The sequence below is a fragment of the Zingiber officinale genome, chromosome 9B (assembly GCF_018446385.1).
Source record: "Zingiber officinale cultivar Zhangliang chromosome 9B, Zo_v1.1, whole genome shotgun sequence".
Lineage (NCBI taxonomy): Eukaryota > Viridiplantae > Streptophyta > Magnoliopsida > Zingiberales > Zingiberaceae > Zingiber > Zingiber officinale.
Window position 1 is genome coordinate 23521073 of NC_056003.1, and position 22553 is coordinate 23543625.

Below are 22553 nucleotides of genomic sequence, written 5' to 3' on the forward strand. Positions count from 1 at the left end.
AAATTTACTTCCCGTAAAATTTTAATTATGTGATAATATTTGGCATGTTGTATCCTTGTATGCATGTGGTGTATGTGATGTAATAATTAGGAATTATTATTGTTTTATATTCCATTGCGCGTGTTTAAGAAACATGTTCTAGTACACACCCGTATCAGGCATATCCCAAAAGTATCTGTATGAGCATTTGCTCTAATGGGTATTGTGGTTAATTTTTAACGGATGTAAAATATCTTATTGAGTGTCTAATCTCTCCTATATAAAGGGTTGTTATACTAAGATAAAATATCCTCGAGATTTATTTGTCTATATCTTGCTATGACGATATTAGACCATTTGAGGTGAGCAATGATATATTTTACTCTAATAAATTGATCAAATATTGTGTGGGATCGGCTAGATTGATCAAATGTCATAAATATAAGTTGGATATAGTATTGCTCAAGAGCCAACCATTTACCATGAGCGAGCCCAGCCTGGAATGGTAACAACTCAAAGGTATACGCGAAGTCGAGAGGTGTATCTGTATGAGCATTTGCTCTAATGGGTATTGTGGTTAATTTTTAACGGATGTAAAATGTCTTATTGAGTGTCTAATCTCTCCTATATAAAGGGTTGTTATACTAAGATAAAATATCCTCGAGATTTATTTGTCTATATCTTGCTATGACGATATTAGACTATTTGAGGTGAGCAATGATATATTTTACTCTAATAAATTGATCAAATATTGTGTGGGATCGGCTAGATTGATCAAATGTCATAAATATAAGTTGAATATAGTATAAAAAGATGATAAAATGCCCCTCAAAACTAGGTGTGATGATAAACAGACGAACGAATTTCTCAAGTAATGAGTATTCAATTTTCACGCAGCGCAAATAAATATTTGTCATGCTTGAATCACTCGTGATGTTTGGTCATCCCCATGGCCCATTTGCACTCATGAATGAAGGATAGAAACATTTGGATACTCCGATTTTTTTTAGATTGATAAAAGCATACGATATGACATCTTCTCAATCATTTTATTCAAGTGAGCCAACCAAATATCCCCAAAGCGTGTCTTGATTTTTCTTGTTAGCTGATTAAAAATTTCTATATGGCCTAACCGACCCCCTTTAGACTTAGTCGGTTCAAACAAAATTGAATATTTGAATTAAAAACCAAAAGTGAGCCAACCAAATGCCTCTATGTCAAGCCAGCCCTACAACCTAAAATATACATACACCACACAAATGATATTTATTATTTTAAATTTATTTACTTTTAAATCAAATTGATTATTTACCTACATTCTTGATTTTAGATGTCTTAAAAAATTATATCAATTCGTTATTAATTTAACTATCTAATTAATTTAAGGTAAACACTTAGGTACAAAAATTAATTTATTTGACACACTTTAACATATTCAAAGTAAATTAAATATCATTATAATAAAATTTTAATTTAACCGATCTTATTAATTAAAATATATTAAGTTAAAACACCAAATAAGTAAAATTCAATTAAATTTATCATTGAAGCAAGTATCCACATACAAAACACACATACCATAGTGTTGAAATCATTATGTTCTAATGAGAACTTAAACTCAGACAAAATGATACTTTCACCAAAAAAAATTAAAAAAATTGAATGTGTGCCACATGCACGAGAGAAGGATTTCGAAGCTGAATGCGTTTAGTTTAAATTATCTTGTTTAGTTTAAGTTATGATACATAATCTTAATTATATGATTATCTAAAGTTATACATAATCTTAATTATATGATTATCTAAGTAATCACATAACTAACATCATAAAAAATAAAATATAACGTGCCCTAAATGTTATCCTGGAATCTCCAAATCCTAATGAACTTCTCATTGTGGGTGGTGACAATCTTCTTCATCCCTACAGACAGACATGTAATGGGGGGCCGCAAGGATCGGGGAACGTTGTATAAGCAGGCGTTTTGGGGCAAACTCCTTGCCTTCTTTTCACTCACTTTCTGATTGTCATTGGCGGATTTGATTGATATTGCGGCATCATCCATCACCAAACTCGAAAGGATTTCACCAGTTCTCTGGTCCAGTATTCGAAGAACACCATCTAGTCCCCCAACAGCCAATGTAGATGTGTCAATTGACAGGTGATGAACAGTGTAGATAACATTAGGACTAACTCGAGTTTCCCATACTGATCTCATAGTCCTGACAATATCGAAAATCAAGTGATTAGCTACGATATTAATTCAACATAAAATAAAATGCAAAGATGCTTAAGAAATATCAAAGCAACTGGTGTGAGAATGGAGGATCGAAAGATCACAGTTTGCATGGCTAACCTGATATCCCAACAGTGAGCATAGCCAGAAGTCGATCCGGCAAATAACAAGTGGGAATTCATATTGTATGACAAGGTTTTCAGGCCTGCATCGGAGGGGGGAAAAATGCTAACTGCTAAGTGGTAGATTTTTGGTCATAAGGCCAACAACAAATTTTGAGATAAGTGGCGTATTGATGTTCAGAACTCTTAATCATTATAGGAAGTATTACCCCAAAGAAAATACATCTTCAACATTAATATCTGATAGTCTGATATGGAAACTAATTTTACGCTAGTAATGGTGAAAACCTCAAGCTTATGGAAAGTAAACTGAAGGATTTGCTATGATGTAGGACAGAAAAGAATCAATCCAATTTATAAATGTTGATCTGGTATCTACTTAGTGTCGATTCAGTCAACAGTGTTAGGCAACAACAAAAACATGAAGTTCTTCACGCAAATTATAAATTATAAGAAAAAAATGTAAAATTTCATTTTTGTATAGAGGTTTAAGTTAGAATCTCTCTCCTACGAATGTTGTGTAGGCAAGATAATCTTGCCTCATTCAACAAGAATATCTTGATAGACAAAATAACTCGACAAAGAATCAAAAAGTGTAATAATGAGGCAGACTTGCAATCCATTTGTTTAAATGTTGTCGTAAATATGTAAAACAATTTTTCATAAACCATTCTAACTGCAGAATTATGGTAGTTTCTTCAACTCACATGCTCGCGAACCATGATTACATTTTTGGGCTCTATATGACTGAGGTAATCAAACATTTAACAACAAAAACATGTCATTACTTATTTGAGACGACTTCACCTATGAACACACAGAAATTGTTAAGGATATGCAATTGAATTTCCAACTAGTTGTTGAGGGTAAACAACAACAAAAACGTAAATAGAAGAAATACCAATGTTATGTTTCATCATGCCACTATGCTGCAAGCCAACCTAGTTACTCAAAATGACTGTATTATGAAGTTACATTTGCAGGAAGATCACCTGTAGGACAATAGTTGGATCTTGCAAACGCCAACCTTTCTCCTGATGTTAAATCCACAACAGCTATATTCCCAAATGTGGATCCACCAATAATTAATTGATCATCAGTCAAAGCTAAGCAAGTTACTGGTCCAGAGTGAACCCTGCCAAAAATTAAACCCTTTATAGAATTAGCTGATGTAAGATCTTCTCATTTGTAATAAGGCCTACACAATAGAATTAGTAAACTACAAGATGAAATGCAAAACATAGAGAGATACTGTTGGTCTCAAAGGTTGCTAATTTTCTTCTAATTTTGTCCCACACGATACGTAAGCAAAGCAGTTGGTTGCACTTGTACCTGAAAATTCGAGAACACTTCCCACTATACATATCAAAGACACGAACTCTACCATCTTCACAACCTATGACTGCTTCTGGATCAATATAACTGCATAGTTAAGACAAGCATTGAAGCATACACAAAATGGAGGAAATCATGAAATAAATTCCACAAGGATTATAGGAATAATTGCAGACACACAAAGATGTCAATAACCACTATAAGAGGTACTTGAACAGGACTACTTTTTCATTGAATAGAATTGTAGAAAAAGAAGCTACCATGGTTTCAAAAAGCAGCCTCAATCAAATAGGTGGATGACTAGATTTTGAAGGGAACTGCAAAAAACTGTCATATGTGGCATGTCCTGCATATGCAATTGAAAAGAATATTATTTGTTCATTTTAACCAATTTGAAAGCCTTGCCACTGAACTCTCAGCGCGACATTTCCCCACACGAGCCATTATGCATGATCGTGAACAATGATCTCTATCGAAGAAACCTCAATGCTCGGGTTCCAAGTTCTCCACTAGATCCTCCTTGATAACATACGATGACCGCCTCACCTCGAGAGAGGGACCAAGCACGTGCCATTGCACGTGCTCGTGAGACATCTTGTATTCGTTGTGTGCATCACCACAGTCAGTACCTTCATAGATCCTAACCAACAGGAGTGATGGGAGAACTCGACAAGTGCCAACATGTTTCTATGTGAGCCTGACCACATCCAACCTCCTATTCACTGTCAAACCTTCCCAAATGACTTCAAAGCGCCATATTTGCCCTTATGTTGCTGACTGTACATCATCCGAGCCAATGCCACCACCAGTCATCCACTGTTACCTGACATTGGTCTTTCCTCTCACATCCTATGTAGAGGTTCTTCTCTTCGTTGACAACAATAGAGCAAGTTGCAAGAACTCACCAATTGTAGTTTTACCAGGTAACCTCATCTTTATTTTTGGCTTTCAATAGCACTCATTGATCTTCTTCCTTTTTTTCTTCCTGTTCTTTCTCGTCTTCCCCCTTCAACTTCTTTTTGTTGTTGATTCTTTTTTTTTTGCATCTACTTTCTACAGTCAAATCTATAAGCACTGTCTCCTTCTATTGATATCCTTCAGAATGTGACTCTAATAGCATGTTGTATATGTGCTGCCTAAAAAACAAAGAAGACCTGAATAGAGAAACATTATATTTTTATCTTGCTACGTCCAAGAAAAGGTAGAGTTTGGTTCTCATTTTACCAAGTCTAGCAGAGGATCAAATGGTGCAACTCCTCAAGTGTTTCCTTTTTCCCTTAGTCTATTGCATGTCGTTGTAATTACCACTTTAGGAAGAAACCCACTCAAAAGATTACTTCCTAAGACTCTTCTTCATTCTCTTTTTACTTTATCTTTATGTCCTCTCTGTGTTCTCATTGTTGATTTGCCGATTTGAGGCCAAAGACATCATTTATTGTGTTCTGATTTGTGATAAAAGGAATTGTCATCTGTATGCTCCAACTATCTTCAAAGCTTTTCTGATCTAATTGTAGCAAAAAGGTGATTACGTTCACCCCAAGTGTATCTCACGGCCCGCCCCCAGGTTATGTGAAGGGAGGTAAATCATGGGGTCAGCGTATAACCAACCAGCAAGTGGTTAGGGGATGGGAGGAGTTTTTGCCTGAGGGCATGTGCTCGTCGGGAATTAATCTCTGTCTCATTATAGCAAATCTATCACCCTCTAGCCAACTGGGTACCCCGTGGGGACAAGCTTTGCTGGTCTAATATATAATGGATTGTTGTTGCAAGCTTTGTTAACTCCAGCATGTTTTCATTTCATTATGGTCATCTTTTATCCTACATTTTCTAATTCATGTAATAAGTTAAGACATAGATAATATCTATGGTAAAGTTTGAGTGGGTGTTAAAGTTGGCAAAAGACGACTCGCCCCTGCTCCCCCACCAATCCGCCCAGGACCAACATGGAGGAGGTAAATCATGGGTAGCTACTAGCTCTTGGAATAGTGACTAGGGCATGAGGGAGACATGTATCTCGGCTATGCCGAGACTAGAACCCCAGACCTCAAGTTGGCAGCAACTCATACTAACCACTAGATCGTCACAAGGGACATTGAGTGGGTGTTAAAGGTATTAGGCGCGTTCAGTCCCACATTATTATTCTAGTATTAAGATAGATTTTATCACTGGTAGCCCATGCGAATTCATTATTCTCTTCTACAAAATCTACACCTTCATTTGATACAAATACACAAAAGAAGCAGCTGACTAAGTCAGTCACCCTCTTCTTGTGCACTCGCATAAAACCATAACATTAAGAACCACATCTGCTCAATATTATTTGAGTATACACGAAATATTATAGTACTTGCAATCATGATTTTAAGTATCATTCCATGTCGGACGGCACAATCGGAATGTATCGTGATAAATTACCAAAACTCGAAATTACATGGCACATATAACTAATCATGTGTTGTCGCCGATAAGTATTATATCATATTAATGTCCCACACCCCTTGACATGCTATAAAATGTGTCAAAATAAATTAAAATAATATTTGTTATATTTAAAATGGATCATGCAAATTGACTTTCTTATATTTAGGAAGAATGATATAAAGATTTGTAAAGATTAATTCTCGGAGAAACTTAATTGTCCAACATAGGTTAGTAGTGTTGGATATACACCTCAAGCATACTATTAATAAAAAGAAAATATTTACGACTCCTAGAATTAAGTGGTGGAAGTTGAAGGATGGGAAACAAAACATGTTTAAAGAGAGGGTAGGAGTACAAGTATTAGGAGAAATATACGACAACTCAAATACGACATGAGATAAGAAAGTACCAAAGTTGAAAATAGCAGCTAAGAGTGTACTCGATAAGTCAAAGGGGAGTGCACCACCAAATAAAGAATCTTGGTAGTGGAATGAGAAAGTACAAGAGAAAGTGAAAGTAAAACGAACAACCTATAAGACATTATATGCTTATAAGAGCAAGGAAAACTTAAACAAATCTACAGTAGCCAAGAAAATAGTGAATGAAGTAAAAATTAAAATTTTCGAATTATTATTGTAAAAGCGAAAGAGATAATATATTTCTCCTCACAATAATCCGCTTACATATAGATATTTATATACATAAGGAGGGAAAGAGGATACTAAAATTATAGTATGTCTATCAATCATTAACTATAATCAACCACAATCTCTATAATCTAAATCAAACTAATCTAAATCAATCATAATCCCTACAATTAAAGGAATTTTCAGAAGTATTGAACACTCTCCCTCAAGTTGGAATATACATGTCAATTATCACAAAGTTTCGAGAGTCATTTTCCTCCTAATGCTTTAGTGGAGACAACAACAACTTGGTTGGATGATGATATGAATGGAGTGACAAATTTTTTGCTCATTACACACTCGCAAATAAAGTGACAGTTAACCTCAATATGTTTAATCCTCTCATGAAAAATTGGGTTACTTGCAATGTGAATAGCTGCTTGGTTATCGCAATACATTTGCAGTGGTTTATTGTAGGTGAACCCTAATTCTTCAAGCAAATTCTCCAGCCATAACATCTCGGTTACCGTGTGAGTCATGGCTCTATACTCCGCTTCAGCAGTCGACCTAGCAACAACAGTTTGTTTTTTTTCTTCATCATGTTACTAGATTTCCCTCTACATAAGTGCAATACCCAGAAGTAGACCGTCTGTCGATCTTAGATCTAGCATAGTCGGCATTAGAATAAGCTTCGATCTTTAGGTGTTCATTTCTCAAAAATGACAACCATTTTCTTGAAGATTTCTTAATGTACTTGCGAATTATGATAGCGGTATCCCAATGAACTTACTTCAGATTATCCATAAAACGACTAACTATTCCAACTGCAAAAGAAATGTCAGGTATCGTTACTGTTAAGTAAATGAGTTTCCCAACAAGCCGTCTATATTTTGCCTTATCCTCGAAAAACTCTCCAGTATCATCCCAAACACTCGAATTGATATCCATAGGCGTATCAACTGGCTTCGTTCCAAGCAATCCAGTTTCTTTAAGTAAATCTATAACATACTTCCATTGGCATAATGAAACTCCAGATTTATTATGAGCACTTTCAATTCCCAAAAAAATACTTAGGACGTCCTATATCCTTCGTCACAAAGTGTTGCTGCAAATACTTTTTAGTTTTGTCTATCCCACATATATCACTGCCAGATATTAGGGTGTCATCTATATAAACAATAAGAATGATATTCTCTTATATGCTTTGTCGTAAACACAGAATGATCTGATTTACATTGTTTGAAGCCAACAACATTGATTATATTACTGAATTTAGCCTTTTTAAGTCTGCAAACCATAATAGCATTCTCCCCCTAGCAATATACCTGGAGGTTACTCTATAAACATGGTCTCGTGCAAATTGCCATAAAGAAAGGCATTCTTCACATCTAGCTGATACATTGGCCAAGATTGATTGACAGCCAAGGAGAACAGAATAGAATTCAGGTGAGCAATAAGAGAGAACGTCTCAAAGTAATCAACATCATAAGTCTGTGTAAATCCTTTGGCCACCAGACGAGCATTGTATCGATCAATAGTACCATCAACTTTAAATTTCAGAGTAAATACCCAACGACAGGCAACAAAAGGTGGTGCAGCCACCAACTCCCAAGTACCACGAGAGATAAGAGCAGACATTTTCTCATCCATTGCAGTCGCCAAACCAAGTGTTGATAAGCCTCAGAGTAGGAAGTTGAAACTTCTATAGATGATAAAGAAACAACAAAAGTGTGGAATGCAGGACTAAGATAATCAAACGAAATATGATTAGACAAAGGATGAGTAGTGCAAAACTGAATACCTTTACGAAGAGCCGCAGATCAATATCGAAGGGGCGAAGAGCATTAGGATCTGCAGGAATATGAGGTGAGGAACATGAATCTGGTTCTAGCCGAGCACGCCTCGTGTACACCTACAATGATTTAGGAAACAGAGCATCTGTAGTGGGAGACATGGATGGTGGGATAGGTAATGGAGGAGATGCTAATATATCATGTGACTAAGCTACATAGGAGAAAAGTATGATTAGGACTCAAAAAAATGTAACATCAGCACAGGAGTAACTGCATTTTGTGAGTGAGTCAAGACAACAATATCCTTTTTGTGTGCAAGAATATCAAAGCAGGATGCATTTAATGGAGCGAGGAGACAATTCATCCAAGCCAAGAGAAAAATTATGAACAAAACAAACATAATCAAATATGCAAGGCACAGAGAAAAGAGATTTGTCAGGATAAAGACAAGAGAAGGGAATAGGGAACACAATAGAAGGCATCATATTTATGAGAAAGCAAGCTGTGAGTACAGCATCACCCCACAAAAACTTGGGAGCATGCATGTGACAAAGAAGAGTACGAGCTACATCTAAAATATGACGTGTTTGCATTCAACAACTCCATTTTGTTGGGAAGTATATGAACAAGACGTTTAATGAATTATGCCATGAGAATTTCAGAATGTAGCCACTATCTTCTGAGTGAACTCAAGTGTATTATCGGTACGATGAATGTGCAAGGCAACATAATATTGATTTTTATTTCGTTATAAAATGATATTAACACCTCAGGAACCTCACTTCGAGTAAATATAACCAAGTCACGCGAGAATAATCATCAACAAAAATTATAAAATACTAAAATCTCCTCTTGACTCAAGTCTACTAGGTCCACAAACATCACAATGAACAAGTTCAAAAGTAAAAGAACTACATTTATCAACTCTAGAAGAAAAAAAGAAGTACGATGATATTTGTCGAACTCACATGACTCGCACTGGAAATCAATAGGTGGAACTGGAACTAAACTTTTGAGAAAGGAAGAAGATGGGTGACTTAGACAACAATGTCACTGATAAGTAGACACAGTTGCTGAGAGTGCCTGAGAACTTATAAGTTTAACCAAATCCAGATAATATAGGTCATCACTCTCATGTCCTCCACCAATTATCCTCTTCGTGTGCAGGTCCTGAATAATATAATAGGATGGATAAAAAGATACATAAGAGCTTTTGTTAGCTGGCTTATGGACAGTAAACTAACCGAAAATTTAGGTGCAAAGAGAATAATATCAAGAGTAATATTTGCAGTGGGTCCGACAATACCTCTTCCCGTAATCGAAGAATAGGTATCATTGGCTAAACGGACAAGGAATAAAGATGAGGGAACAAAAGATGAAGAGAAAATAGACTTGTTACTAGTAATATGAGCAGAAGCACCGAAATTCAGCATCCAAGACTTATCACGAGGCACAGCAAATGCACTTGGAGAGGATGAGGCGATAGTGACAGAGGGAATGCTAGCAAAAGAGCAAAGCAATTTCTCATAATCATAATGAGGAACAGATACCATATCATCATGACTACCTGTGTCTAGTGATGGAGTCGATATTTCGGTAGATGCATTATTAGTTAAATCAAGCTTACCAAACTTCGTCCAACACTTCTTAGAGGCATGGTTAGAACGACCACAGTAAACACACAAACAACTATTCCGGTATTAATTCCACGACCACGACCACGATCGTGACTACTATTATAACCCCGAAAGAACCCACAATCACGAGCAGTCATAGTCGAAGTGTCGGAAGATGAGGAAAAACTAGAGTCAGAACGGCCTGTGGTCACACAAAGAACCCGAGACAAAAAATGATGTCGGCGCAAAAATCGGCAGCACAGGGCATCGACACTGAAATCAATTTCTCCTCATAATAATCCGCTTATATGTAGGTATTTATACACATAAGAAGGGAAAGAGGATCCTATAATTATGATATGTCTATCAATCATTAATTACAATCAACACAATCTCTATAATCGAGCTAATCTAAATCAATCATAATTCCTATAATTAAGGGAATCTTCAGAAGTATTCAACACTTATATAGAAAATTAAATACAAAAGAAAGGAAAAGAGACATTACAGAATAGCAAAAACGTGAAAGAGGAAAACAAGAGATATTATCTAAATAAGATGTCTTAAAGATGAGTGCAATAGGGTACTAGTAAATGATGAGAAAATAAAAGAGCGGTGAAAGAGATATTTTTATCAACTTTTTAATAAAAGTTTAGATGACCAACTTAACTTAGATAATTTAAGTAGGTCAAATGAGTATAGAAATTTAAATTTTTATTGTAGAATTCAAACTTCAGAAATAGAACAAACTTTAAATGAAATGTAAAATGAAAAAACAATTGGACCATATGATATTCCAATAGAGGTATGGAAAGTACTTTAGTTTCCCCGTATAAGAACAAAGGAGACGTACAAAATTGTGCAAACTATTGAGTATTAAACTAATGAATCATATCATGAAACTTTGATAAAGAATAATAGAAAAAAGATTAAGAAAGGAAATCATACCAAAACTCAATTTGCATTCATACTTGGAAGGTCGATGATAGAAGTCATAATCTTGTTAGATAACTAATTGACAAGTATCGGGAACAAAAGTGAGATCTACAAATGGTATTCATAGACCTAGAAAAAACTTATAATAAAGTCTCAAGAGAAATTATATGGTGAATTCTAGAAAAGAGAGGTGTTAACGCAACATATATTGAACTAATTAAATATATGTAAAAGGATGTAACAACAAAAGTGAAGATTTCAAGCGAACTAACTAAAGCGTTTATCATAAAGATAAGGTTACATCAAAGATCAGCTCCGAGTCTCTATCTTTTTACACTAATCATGAATGAACTGACATCCAAGACATGATACCATGGTGCATGTTGTTTTCAGATGATATTGTTTTGTTAGATGAGACACGTGAAAGAGTAAATATTAAACTCGAATCTTTACAAGAAACAGTGGAAGTGAAAGCTTTTATGCTTAATAGAGGAAAAACAAAATATATAGAATTTAAGTTTATCAATATTAAAGATAATGAGACAATTGTTACGATAGTATACGAGTTATCTAGAACTAAGAGCTTTAATTATTTAGGATCCATTTTACAAAAAAAATAGAGGGATTGAAAGAGATGTCTTACATAAAATACAAGCGGGATGGTTGAAATGGAGGAGAGCGACGGGTGTTTTATGCGATCGTAAAGTATCTCTAAAATTTAAAAGGAAGTCATATAAAACGGTGGTTAGACCTGCTATGTTATATGAAGCTGAATATTGGGCTATGACTCAAGCACACGAGCATAAAATAAAGAGTTGCAAAGATGAAGATATTAAAGTGGATGTGTGACATACAAGGATGAACAGGATAAGAAATGAAAATATTAGAGAAAAAGTCGGGTTGCATCTATTGAGGAAAACTTCGAGAGACACATTTAAAATGGTACGGACATGAACTTAGACAACCAATAAATGTTCTAGTTAAATGATGTGAACTTATGATAAATATGCACATCAAATGAGGAAGATTAAAAAAGATTTGACTAGCAATACTAAAACAAGATAAAATTTATTTAAATATAGATGATGATATAGTAGGGAATAGAGCCTAATGACATAGAATGATTCATAAAGCCGACTTCACCTAGTGGAATAAGGCTTGGTCATTGTACATTTTTAGCTTTTGTCGATACAATGTTAAAAATATACCATACCATTCCATATGGATTGGAAGTTAGGTATATAGTTGTGTTCTATTCTTATTTTTCTTTTTCATCTCCTTCCACCTTCCCCATCCAATTCTCCATTGGCACCATACATTAAAACACCAATACGGTATCGAAACAATATCATTCTAGTCAAAATACAAAGCTTCGGCATGACTCAAGATTTAAATCCAGATGATAATTTTAGTGACTGAAGATGTCATTCTTCTAAGAGTTAAAAGCACAAGTAGTTTTATAATTGATGCCTTTGAAGACATAAATCCACATATGTCCTCAAGAGTATATAAACTATGTGTATATATCAATGGCATCAACAGGAATTTCATAAATATACACATGTATATATCAGCATTCTATCAACTGAACTTGTGGAAGTAAAAACTAATATCTAACAAACAACAATAATGATCCAAAGAAAAACATGCTTCTGCTCACCTCATACATAATCCACGTGTGAAGACACCTTCATGAGATTGAAAGATACCCCTTTGACCATGACGCCTCCAGATACATAATTTACTATTTGTCAAACCTACAATCTGTAGACAAAATAAAATGTCATAAAAAGTTCATTGAGAAAAAAAACTTGCTTTACCAACTTAAGGATACATGAACATATGATAGTGCATAAGACTTATGTCAACATACCACATAATAAAGTCAAATGAACTACTTTTAACCATTTATTTCATTCTGACATATATATGCAACTCCTAAAATTTTTGCCAAATTAGTGTATAAATTGCATCATGTGCACGACAATATTGACATGGGACCCACCACTATAACTTACTTTTCATAGCTTTATAGGATGCAGACGCAACCCTTCTTACAAAGACATTGAACTTCAACAATTTACCAAATTAGTGGTGTGTATACCCAACGTTTGAAATGTCGTTTCGTGCCGCCCGGCACGAACGGTTTTTACCGTTCCGCCGGGCGGCCGAAACCGGCACAGGAGGCGTCCCCGTCTCGGCGGCGCCGGAGGAGACGCGAGACGCCTCCGTCGGCACCGGAGGAGACGCGGGGCGCCTCCGGCGGCGTCCCGTGATGCCTTCGGCAACGAAGGAGTCGTGCGCGACGTCTTCAGAAGGCGTCGCGCACGATGACTTTTGCGGCGCCGGAAGCGTCCGGCGACGCTTCCGGCGTCGCCGGACGCCCCTCGAGGGATCGCGCCGCGATCTCGCGTACTGTCGCGAGTTTTTTTTTTCTTTTTCGGTTTTTAATAATTATTTATTTTATTTAATTAATTTAAAGTATTCTCAAGGAGGATGTACGGAGGATGTGTGATATTTCTAGGAGCCTTTTATAGATCCTAATTAAATATATAAAAAATATATTTAAAATTAAAATAAATTAAATAAATTTTATTAATTAATATTTTAAATTTCATTTAAAAATTTTAAAAAATATATAATAATTCTTATTTATATTCTAATATATTTTTTATTATTTTAAATTTCATTTAAATTTTCAAAAAAATTCTAAAAAATTTTAAAAAATTCTAATAAATTATATTTATATTCTGATATTTTTTTAAAAAAAAATTTACTTGATATTTTTTACTATTTAAAATATATATTATTTAATTAATAATTAATTAAATGAATAAATAGTTAATTTATATAATTATTATTAATATAAAGTAATATCTTGTATTAATTTATATACTTATTATTATTATTATTATTATTATTATTATTATAAATATTTCCATTTTAATTTGAATTATTAATATATCAATTCTATTTAAATAATTTTTTAATTATTATTTCTAATAATATTAAATTATTCAATAATTGAGAACTTATAATAAATCAATATACAACTTATTTTTATATATACAATAAACATATTTATCTTATAATTACTATAGATAAATAAAAAATACCGAAACTGTATCGGCACGGCACGATACGATACCGAAACTGTATCGTTCCGGTTTGAAACCGAAACCTTGGCACGGGTCGAAATTTTAAACCTTATGTATACCACATGTTGTGCAATTAGGTGCTAGGATGACGAAGAGGAAAGAGGATTTATTGCATAAGCCTGATTCCTCATGAGCGGATGGCACGGGTAAAGAATCAACTAGAAAATCAAAAACAACTACTTTAATAATAGGAGTGGAGCGAACAAGTACATAGCCTTCTTTATGGAACCGCATAAGTCGGCTACTGTTAATTAACAACTAGTGCGAAGCCAGCCTAAACCGGAAGAGAATCTATTCGTCTAGCTACGAGATCAATCGGGAATCATAAAACAATAGCAGCAGTTTCCGAACAAGTCTTTATAGGTTGCTTTCTAAGATTGGCTGCTTTTCAGTGGCGACATTATCATTCGCTCCTCTTGTTCATTAATTTCTAGCATTACCATGGTTGAGGCTAGGCTATTTATATCCAAACCACCTTCCAACATGCTATCTCTAAATGGCATCATGTGACCACTAGAACCTACTTTTCACCCTATTAAACCCTAGTCAGCAACCTACCCTAGCTCTACGAGGTGCAACGCATCGATTCTTATAAAGACAATGAGCTTTCAACAATTCTTACAAAGACGCGACGCTATTGTGTGGTGCGTGAGGCCTTCATGACTCTTCTAAATAAGGTGACATGGCATGAAGCAACGAGTTTTAATTCTTGCTTATCATCGATGTTTCGATGCTTCCTCTACAGTTCCCACTTCTCCTCACCTCTTCCCCCCTTGTTATCCTCTTCTAGTGTTTAACACCTTCTATATCGACACAGGGATCAAAACCTCAACTCAACTCAAGATTTGAAACTTTAGTCTAAAGTCTCTATAATATGAAGCACAAGCCACAAATTTTAAGAAAGAGTGGATTGAATCAGCTATTTTTTTTTTTTTTTGACAAAATCTAGAACATTTTTTATTTAAGGCATTGCAAGACATTGTTTTGGGTCATACATCACTCCATATATTGACTTGATAATTTTAAACATGTGGTTAAGAGATTTTCAAAAGAAGAGAGTTTTAATATTAAATTATATATAATGTTACAAAATTGAAAAAAAAAAAAAAAGGGTATCATACAACGTGTTAAATTGAAAGTGCATGTATAGATCCGTACACAAGTCTCTAGTTTGGTTAAAACCTTAAAATTTTATGTCAGATTTAGCAGCTATCCTCTTCAATTTGTTGCTCAACCTACATTATTGAAAAAGACACACTAAGCTACAGGGAGAAAGCATGTTGTATAGGAATCAAACACATTCAAATCAAGACACACAAGAAAATAAATAGAAAAATAAGCACTTTACCTTGTTTTCATCAAATTCATAATCAACTAGTTTGTCAGTTTCAGGAATGATGTATTCATCCATGTATTTGCAGCTTTTTGCAGACCACAGACGTAGCACCTATTGTAAGTTCCATGAGAAAAAGGACTACTGAATTTAGAGGGATATCAACCAAATGAGAAAACAAGGCCTCCAGACTCATTAAAATGAAAATGTGTTTCACAAATGCCTGAAAGTGTCAAAATTAATACACACTAACTTTTAAGTATAACAAACAAATCTTACAGTTAAAAGCACAAAAAAAATGAGCAAGAAATTACCAAAGCCTGCAATGAAAACATGTCAGGAACAAAGATAATTGATCTGAGATTCTCAAATCAGCCCTCCCTTGGTTATATATAAGACCGTGAAATTGTAAGGCACCTAGCCAAACTTCCTGAACAGAACAGAAAGGGTTTGAGCAACACCAAACATAGGTAAGACCTGTGTGCGCGCACACACATGAGCATGGGCATGGGTGTGGGCATGTGTGAGATGCATGCCTGTGTATGTGCATGGGCATGTGTGGGTGTGTTAAATCATAGCTGCAATATCTATCCTGTCTACAACCTGCATTGCCATTATATTATCCAAAGGCAATGACAAGAAGTTAGGACACACTATCTATAAAGAGCTATATGTTGCCATTCTCCTTGAACTCATGCAATTTATTAAAATTTTAACAACATGACCTTAATGAAGGAGATCATTTTAGAAATAACCCTTAAAAAGTACTCATTCTTGCATAAGTTAACTCAGCCGACAAGGTTGTCAATAGTACCAAAGTCTTGGGATTCATTCTAGTCTTAGGGTTCATACTAGTATAATTGACAGACAATATTGGTAAACCAGTAGTTTACAAGCACTATCCAAATAAATGAAAATTTTAAACCACAACAAATAGAAATAAAAATACGTACATGATCAAATAAAAGTATAAAACCATGTAAACTCATAACTTCAGATGAAGACAAAACCTTATCTCCAACTCCAGATAGGACAACTCCTCTCTTCATCCGACATATGTTCACCCTGATAAATATAGAAAACATGGGAATGCAATAAATAAAATGTAATGCATGATGTAAGAACTGAACATTCGGAATAAAAAGGTAAAGCATTATAGATTGGAATAAAAATTAGTTATTTCCTCAAAAATTATTAGCCAACAAACTTTTTCTAATACATCAGAGAATGTAATGCCTGGTTGGTTTTGAGCAAGTTCTCGATGGAAAATATAATTCCACTCTCATATTAAAAAATAAAATCATCAATGACTCCAACTTCAATTTTTATATTTGGATTCAAGTGGGGAAATGAATGGGAGTTTTGGCACAACGGTAAAGTTGTCATGTGACCTTGTGGTCACGGGTTCAAGTCGTGGAAATCGCCTTTTGCAATGCAGGGTAAGGCTGTGTACAAAGGATCCAATGTGGTCCGACCTTTTCCCAAGACCCCGCATTAGTGAGAGCTTCATGCACCGGACTGCCCATTATTCAAATGGGGAAATCAAAATCTGAACTCCATTCTTATATTTGGAATCATAGATATGAATATATACGATATGAAATTAAAATATTATTATCAGAGAATTGGCAACCAAGACTTTGACAAATTCTCATTGGATTTCAAACCCAAGTTTTTGAAATAAGAGATTTGATTCACCCTTTTATTTTACAAACATAAGCATCTGCTAAAATATTGGAGAAGGGACTCTAATTCAATAAAATTTTATGAATATGAAGTATGGACCATCCACCTAGGTAAGTATGCTACTATATCCCAGGTTGTTGAATGCATCAATTAATTAAGCAATTATTGAATAAAACACCAAAATAAACTACCCTAAGACGATAGTTGAGCTGCCACAAGTAGAATAGTTATACTTGTACTTAAATTGCACGTGGTATTACACCGCAAAGGCATAATTTTGTAAACTCAATGGGCACACCTATCCTTGTTACCCACAAGTTGACATGAGACATGCATTTGTTTTGTGGAATTAGCGTATAGAAGGTGCATCTTGAGATAGTACTTCAAGAAGTACAAGGTTAGTACTTGAAAAGTACAAGGTTGTGCATGACATGAGTAGTTGAGTTGCCTCTCCTCCCTTGAGTAGTAGGAAGAGCAGTTTAGTTTAGTTGCAGAATGAAGAATTGTATAGCTCATGTGACATGTGATTTTCTTACCTATGCAAGTTTTGCATAGAGCACTAGAGAAAGCCGATGATACTGCCATTTACGTGTAGGGAATATCATAGAGCATGAATGTGTGTGTATTTATAGGAGTTAACACAGTCATTGAAAGTGCATCGAGGCAGGATGAATGGGGAGAAGCGTTAAGGTTTCAGCATAGAGCATGGTTCTTTTATTCCTGAATATTCTCATCAATGATTTCTTATCGAGTTTGCTAGGATAGAAGACAGTAGGCAACTAGGTGTTACACAAGTTGAATCAAGAGAACAGCGTTAGCATCAATTGGATGACACTGTATTAGTTTTCTAGGGTGTATTATCAAAGTTGTAATCGAGGTTCCTTCATGTGATTTTTCAAAGGGATATTAATCTTGTTGATATCTATTGATGAGAATTGATTTCATGAGAAGAATTTTACATGGTTTCTGAGATTATTGTAGAGATATTTGTGTTTCATTTCAATAAATAAGATAATTTGAGAATGAGTTTCTTGTGCTTTGCTGGAATTTCATATGTTATGTTCTTGCTTTTTTTTAACTACCGACTTGCTGAAAAATAGTGAACTTCATGGCAGATTATATACTCAGGAGTTTGTAATTATAGCTTCTTTTTTGTGAGTATTTTATTCCAGGAAGATTTGATAGGATGTTGTATTATCAATTTTGTACTAGGATGGTGTTTGAGTTTTACTAGAGTTTTTCTATGAATTTGCAGTTATAATTGTTGTATTTTGAGGAGTTCATTCGAAAAAAGAGTTATTTCTTCATGCTTTCTTAGTTATGTAAATAGTTGATCGTATTACTCTTTCATAGTCAAGGGATCAGCCCCATGGTTGGATGGCAAGCTTTCTAGGATGATATTAAGGTTAGACATCATTAATGGGTGTTATTATGAGTGTCTTCAATTTTTCACAAAAACTTTTTTTTTTGACAGAAAGCAAACGAACATAAATTGAAAATGAGTAATATGTGGGCATCCAAGCATAAATGTGCAAAGAAGACACCAGCCTGTCCTAGCATTCTCCTGCCTGTTACTTTCTCTATATGAAAGAAAAACATTCTACCAACTGTTCATATGTATCAAGAAAAAATAAAAGGTATATCATCCATGTACTGAAACAAGCACCAATCACAAATCTACAGCTCACAGGAGGTAAGAATCAGATCAGAAGAAGTTAGCATCCGCTTGAGAAACCAACACCAGCATCTATCAAGCTTCCAGCATATAGTTTCCAGCCATCATAAGAATCCCCAGAAGCAAGACAGATGAGAGCAAGACAGCAAATCAGATTCTTCATCTTCAAGAACACCAAAATTAGCATGATCCGTGCCATCAAAGTCAAACCCATGTCCCCATTTTCCATAGAGCCTTCAACTGACCATCATTGCCAGATCGGCTGATCCGGATTTGAATTGGTGGTGGGAGGTTGTCTTACTCACTAAATAGTGTTATTTATTCTTATTCTTTCCATATTATTTTTCTTTTCTGAATTTTTATTTTATTTTTTACCAATTTCAATCCCATCAATTCGATAGGGCTAATACTTAGTTTTTCTGAGTTTTAGATACCAATATTGACCATGCTACCTATTGCTGCCCCCAAATAGAAACTGATCGAACAGTAGCGCCTAACTTTAGTCACCTGCTTCAAACAGTCAAGGTGATATATCCTAATTTTATTTTTTTGTTGATGTAGACCTCAGGTCTTAAATTGATTATTTCATGACAGAATGCAGCTGGTTGGGTTAGAGGCCATTTGGAGCCTTCCAAACCATACACAAGTCCACTTCCATGAAGAGCTTTTTGTGGGGACAGGAACCAGAAAGCTCCTACAGTTTTAAAGATATTTCCATATGTAATTTGCAGTCAAAATATTACCATAGTCGCATGTCTAGAATCATAAAAGATTTGATTTCTAAGGCAAAGCATTCTTGAGATCAGACTTTGATGGGGTAGAACTCTTTGCAGAAGACACTGTTTACAAATACTGCGACTAACAACAAATATGAAATATAAACGATTGTATAAATTACTTTAAGAATCACTTTAAAGTAATAATAGTAACATAAGAAGCAGAGTATATCAGGAAAAACTATAATACAAGTGGCATACCAATCATAGAGCATACCTTGTATGATGACCATTCCATTGATCAACTTTGGCCGATGCCCTTCGAAAAGACAGTTTATGTTCTTCCATAGCTAATTCCCCCAGATAGAGCTTAGTAGATATTTCCAGTGGAAGTGATTTTGCAGTGAGTTTAATACATGAATTCCTCTTTTCATATAGATCTCTCATCAATGAAGATGTGTAGACTACATGATACCTATAATATGATGACAGACAAACATTTAGTATTCAATCTTTTCAAAAAAATCAAAGCTATATTGTTCTGTGCCTCAAACTATTTTAAGGAAATATATTTTTATACCCACTGTTTTAGAGCATATTTACTAGCAAGAAATGGAGGGATAGGATACAGGAAAAGCAAGTTTGTGTTTACCCTTGCTTACTTGGAGAGTACCATGAAGAATGGAAGAGTTGTTTCTCTTATTTACTTGGAGAAAAATGGGAGGGAGGATAGCAAATATAATTTCTTATTGTTATGATCCTTGGAGATAGCTTTAACATCTCACCTTATAAATTGAACCAAAGTTTGGCAAATGCGTGTGAACTTAAGGCATGCTAAGAGGTGATATCCTAATGTTGATAATTGGTGATGATTAAAAGCTTGATAAATTATGATAACATAAAAATGGTTTATTGCTGATAATTTAAAATTGGTTAATCCGCAAAAGAACTTTGGCTCGCTATTATATTTGAATTCTCTCTAGAAAGTATAATTCATGCACATCTATCTTGAATCCTACTTTGCACATTTGTGCTCATTCTCTATTAATTTTGGCAGGTTGATTATTGAGTTGCTTATGCTATTAGTTGTAATTTCTCCTTAAAGGTATGCTGTTTAGTTATGTTCTTCACTCTAACATTAGTCAAATAATGCATGCCAAGAGAAGTTCACTCTTCAATGGGCCAAGCTCAAGCAAGGCGTGATCAATTAGGTGCCAAAATCATTACTTTTTGAGGGCATTTCACTCAACTAGGGTTTTGCAAATTCTGGTCCAAAGGACTGAGTATTTATAGGTGCCAAAGTCATTAAAATGTTATCATAACTTGAATAGTAGCCCAACATTATGGTGTTGTCGGCCATGTCATTGAGTTATTGTGTTGTGTTAGTCATGTTTAGGAAATTATAGTTTTAGTGACCATTAAAGTAGTACATAAGTATTAAACTTATCTCACCCGCACATCTAAAAAATTGTAATGCTTATGAATGGAACATGTGTGCGTGTATATATATAGGCATTGTAGGTCAGGTACTATTCCTGCACATGAAGAGGATTTATGCACCATCAGAAAGATTTACTTTTGTATGAGTATGAAATTGTAATTTTTAGCATGGGTCTGTTTTATTTTGAAGAATCAGTTTAAGGTTATGAACATGATGTTCGCTTATAGGCTTACGACTCAAAAACTAGAGATATGCTCCAAAAAAAAAAAGTACCCTTCATCCGAGCAAATTTACCATGATTTTGAAGGTAACAAAGCAATTGTGCGGCCCAATTTCAAGTTTCAAAAAGACCCTAACCCTAATCTAAGAATGAATTTTCGATTTTTCTTAGCAGCTGTTCGACTCACTATAGTAGGATAACGAAGAATTGGAGCAGAGATCGGAAAACGAACCAGGCCTTGCAGACGACGGAGCATCGGACCAGATCGAAATGGTCGAGAAGGGAAAAGATCGTGCAGAGGAGGTCGACGTCGAGAGAGTAAATCGAGCGGCTGCCTGTCAAGCTCCTTTTTCCACCGCTGCCTCCGCTTCCGCGTGACTCTGCGGCGAAGCCGCGGTGCCCATCGCTACCGGAAGGTTCTATCGTCAAGTTACTTTTGCCGCCGCCGCCGCCTGCCCTTGCATCAAAGTCGCTGTACCTGCCGCGGTGGGAGGCGTCCATCCGACTCTGGTCTTTTGTAAGCCACGCGGGGATACATCTAGAGCTCCTTTTATCTTTAGAAAATGTATGTATTCTCTGATACAATAATATGATTTTTTTTATGAAAAATATCGAGAATAATATGTGAGTCAAATATTATTTAAATAATATCAATTGAGTGTGATTTAAAAAATACAAAAAAAAATATAAAGGAACTATTACCATTATTATTCCTAACCAAAAAAATATATCAGATTAAATTCTAAATATTCCTGATATCAAATAAATAATTAACATTATTAAAACTATAATTAATACGATTCCAATTAGGAATCTTTTTCTTCATATAATTTAGAATAGATTATTCACTTCTATCTGTATGTCCAATACTATCAACATTATCTATTGATTTATTCGGCCCACATCTATGTTCTACCTTTCCTAGAATAAGAATCGGAATGAGAATCATAATATTGTGGAATGGGCATGAGTATGAGCATAAATATCACTCTTAAAAATAATATTTGGTTGGCTGAATATTTTCTATCGGAATAAATTAAAATTTCCTCTTTTACCCTTAAAGAAAAATAAGAAAAAAATTAGATGTAAGAGAAAGTTGAATGTGAGATAAAAATATGATGAGAGAGACTGATGAGAGAGAAAGTGTGATAAGAGAAAATGAGAAAAGATAGTGTAATGGAAAAGAGCATGATGATAGAAGATGAGAGAAAAAATATGATGAGAGAGGATGAAGAGAGACAGAGTGTAATGAGAAAAAATGAT

The 22553-nt window shown here is 34.8% G+C and overlaps 1 protein-coding gene across 3 annotated transcripts; it reads right to left on the bottom strand.

The window, feature by feature from the left end:
* Positions 1–1685: 1685 nt before the first annotated feature.
* On the bottom strand, positions 1686–21834 carry LOC122022681 (F-box/WD-40 repeat-containing protein At3g52030-like). Of its 3 annotated transcripts, none has more exons than XM_042580736.1 (9): positions 21523–21834; positions 19907–20104; positions 16563–16617; positions 15568–15666; positions 12722–12825; positions 3667–3756; positions 3327–3469; positions 2333–2417; positions 1686–2198 (listed from the first exon to the last, which is right to left on the bottom strand). In XM_042580736.1, the coding sequence occupies exons 1-9, from the start codon at positions 21789–21791 to the stop codon at positions 1829–1831; spliced, it is 1413 nt and encodes a 470-aa protein (XP_042436670.1). In that variant the 5' UTR covers positions 21792–21834; the 3' UTR covers positions 1686–1828. The 3 variants fall into 3 exon arrangements, with proteins under 3 accessions (XP_042436670.1, XP_042436669.1, XP_042436671.1); XM_042580735.1 differs by having other exon boundaries at positions 16506–16617; XM_042580737.1 differs by lacking the exon at positions 15568–15666.
* Positions 21835–22553: the final 719 nt, after the last annotated feature.

Excerpts from the sequence above, each read along its gene's own strand:
- LOC122022681 (XM_042580735.1), bottom strand. The coding sequence starts at position 21,791 with ATGGACGCCTCCCACCGCGGCAGGTACAGCGACTTTGATGCAAGGGCA. Across the intron at positions 12,826-15,567 it reads ATGAATTTGATGAAAACAAG|ATTGTAGGTTTGACAAATAG; the intron begins GTAAAGTGCTTA and ends TTTTGTCTACAG. Across the intron at positions 2,199-2,332 it reads GCTCACTGTTGGGATATCAG|GACTATGAGATCAGTATGGG; the intron begins GTTAGCCATGCA and ends CGATATTGTCAG.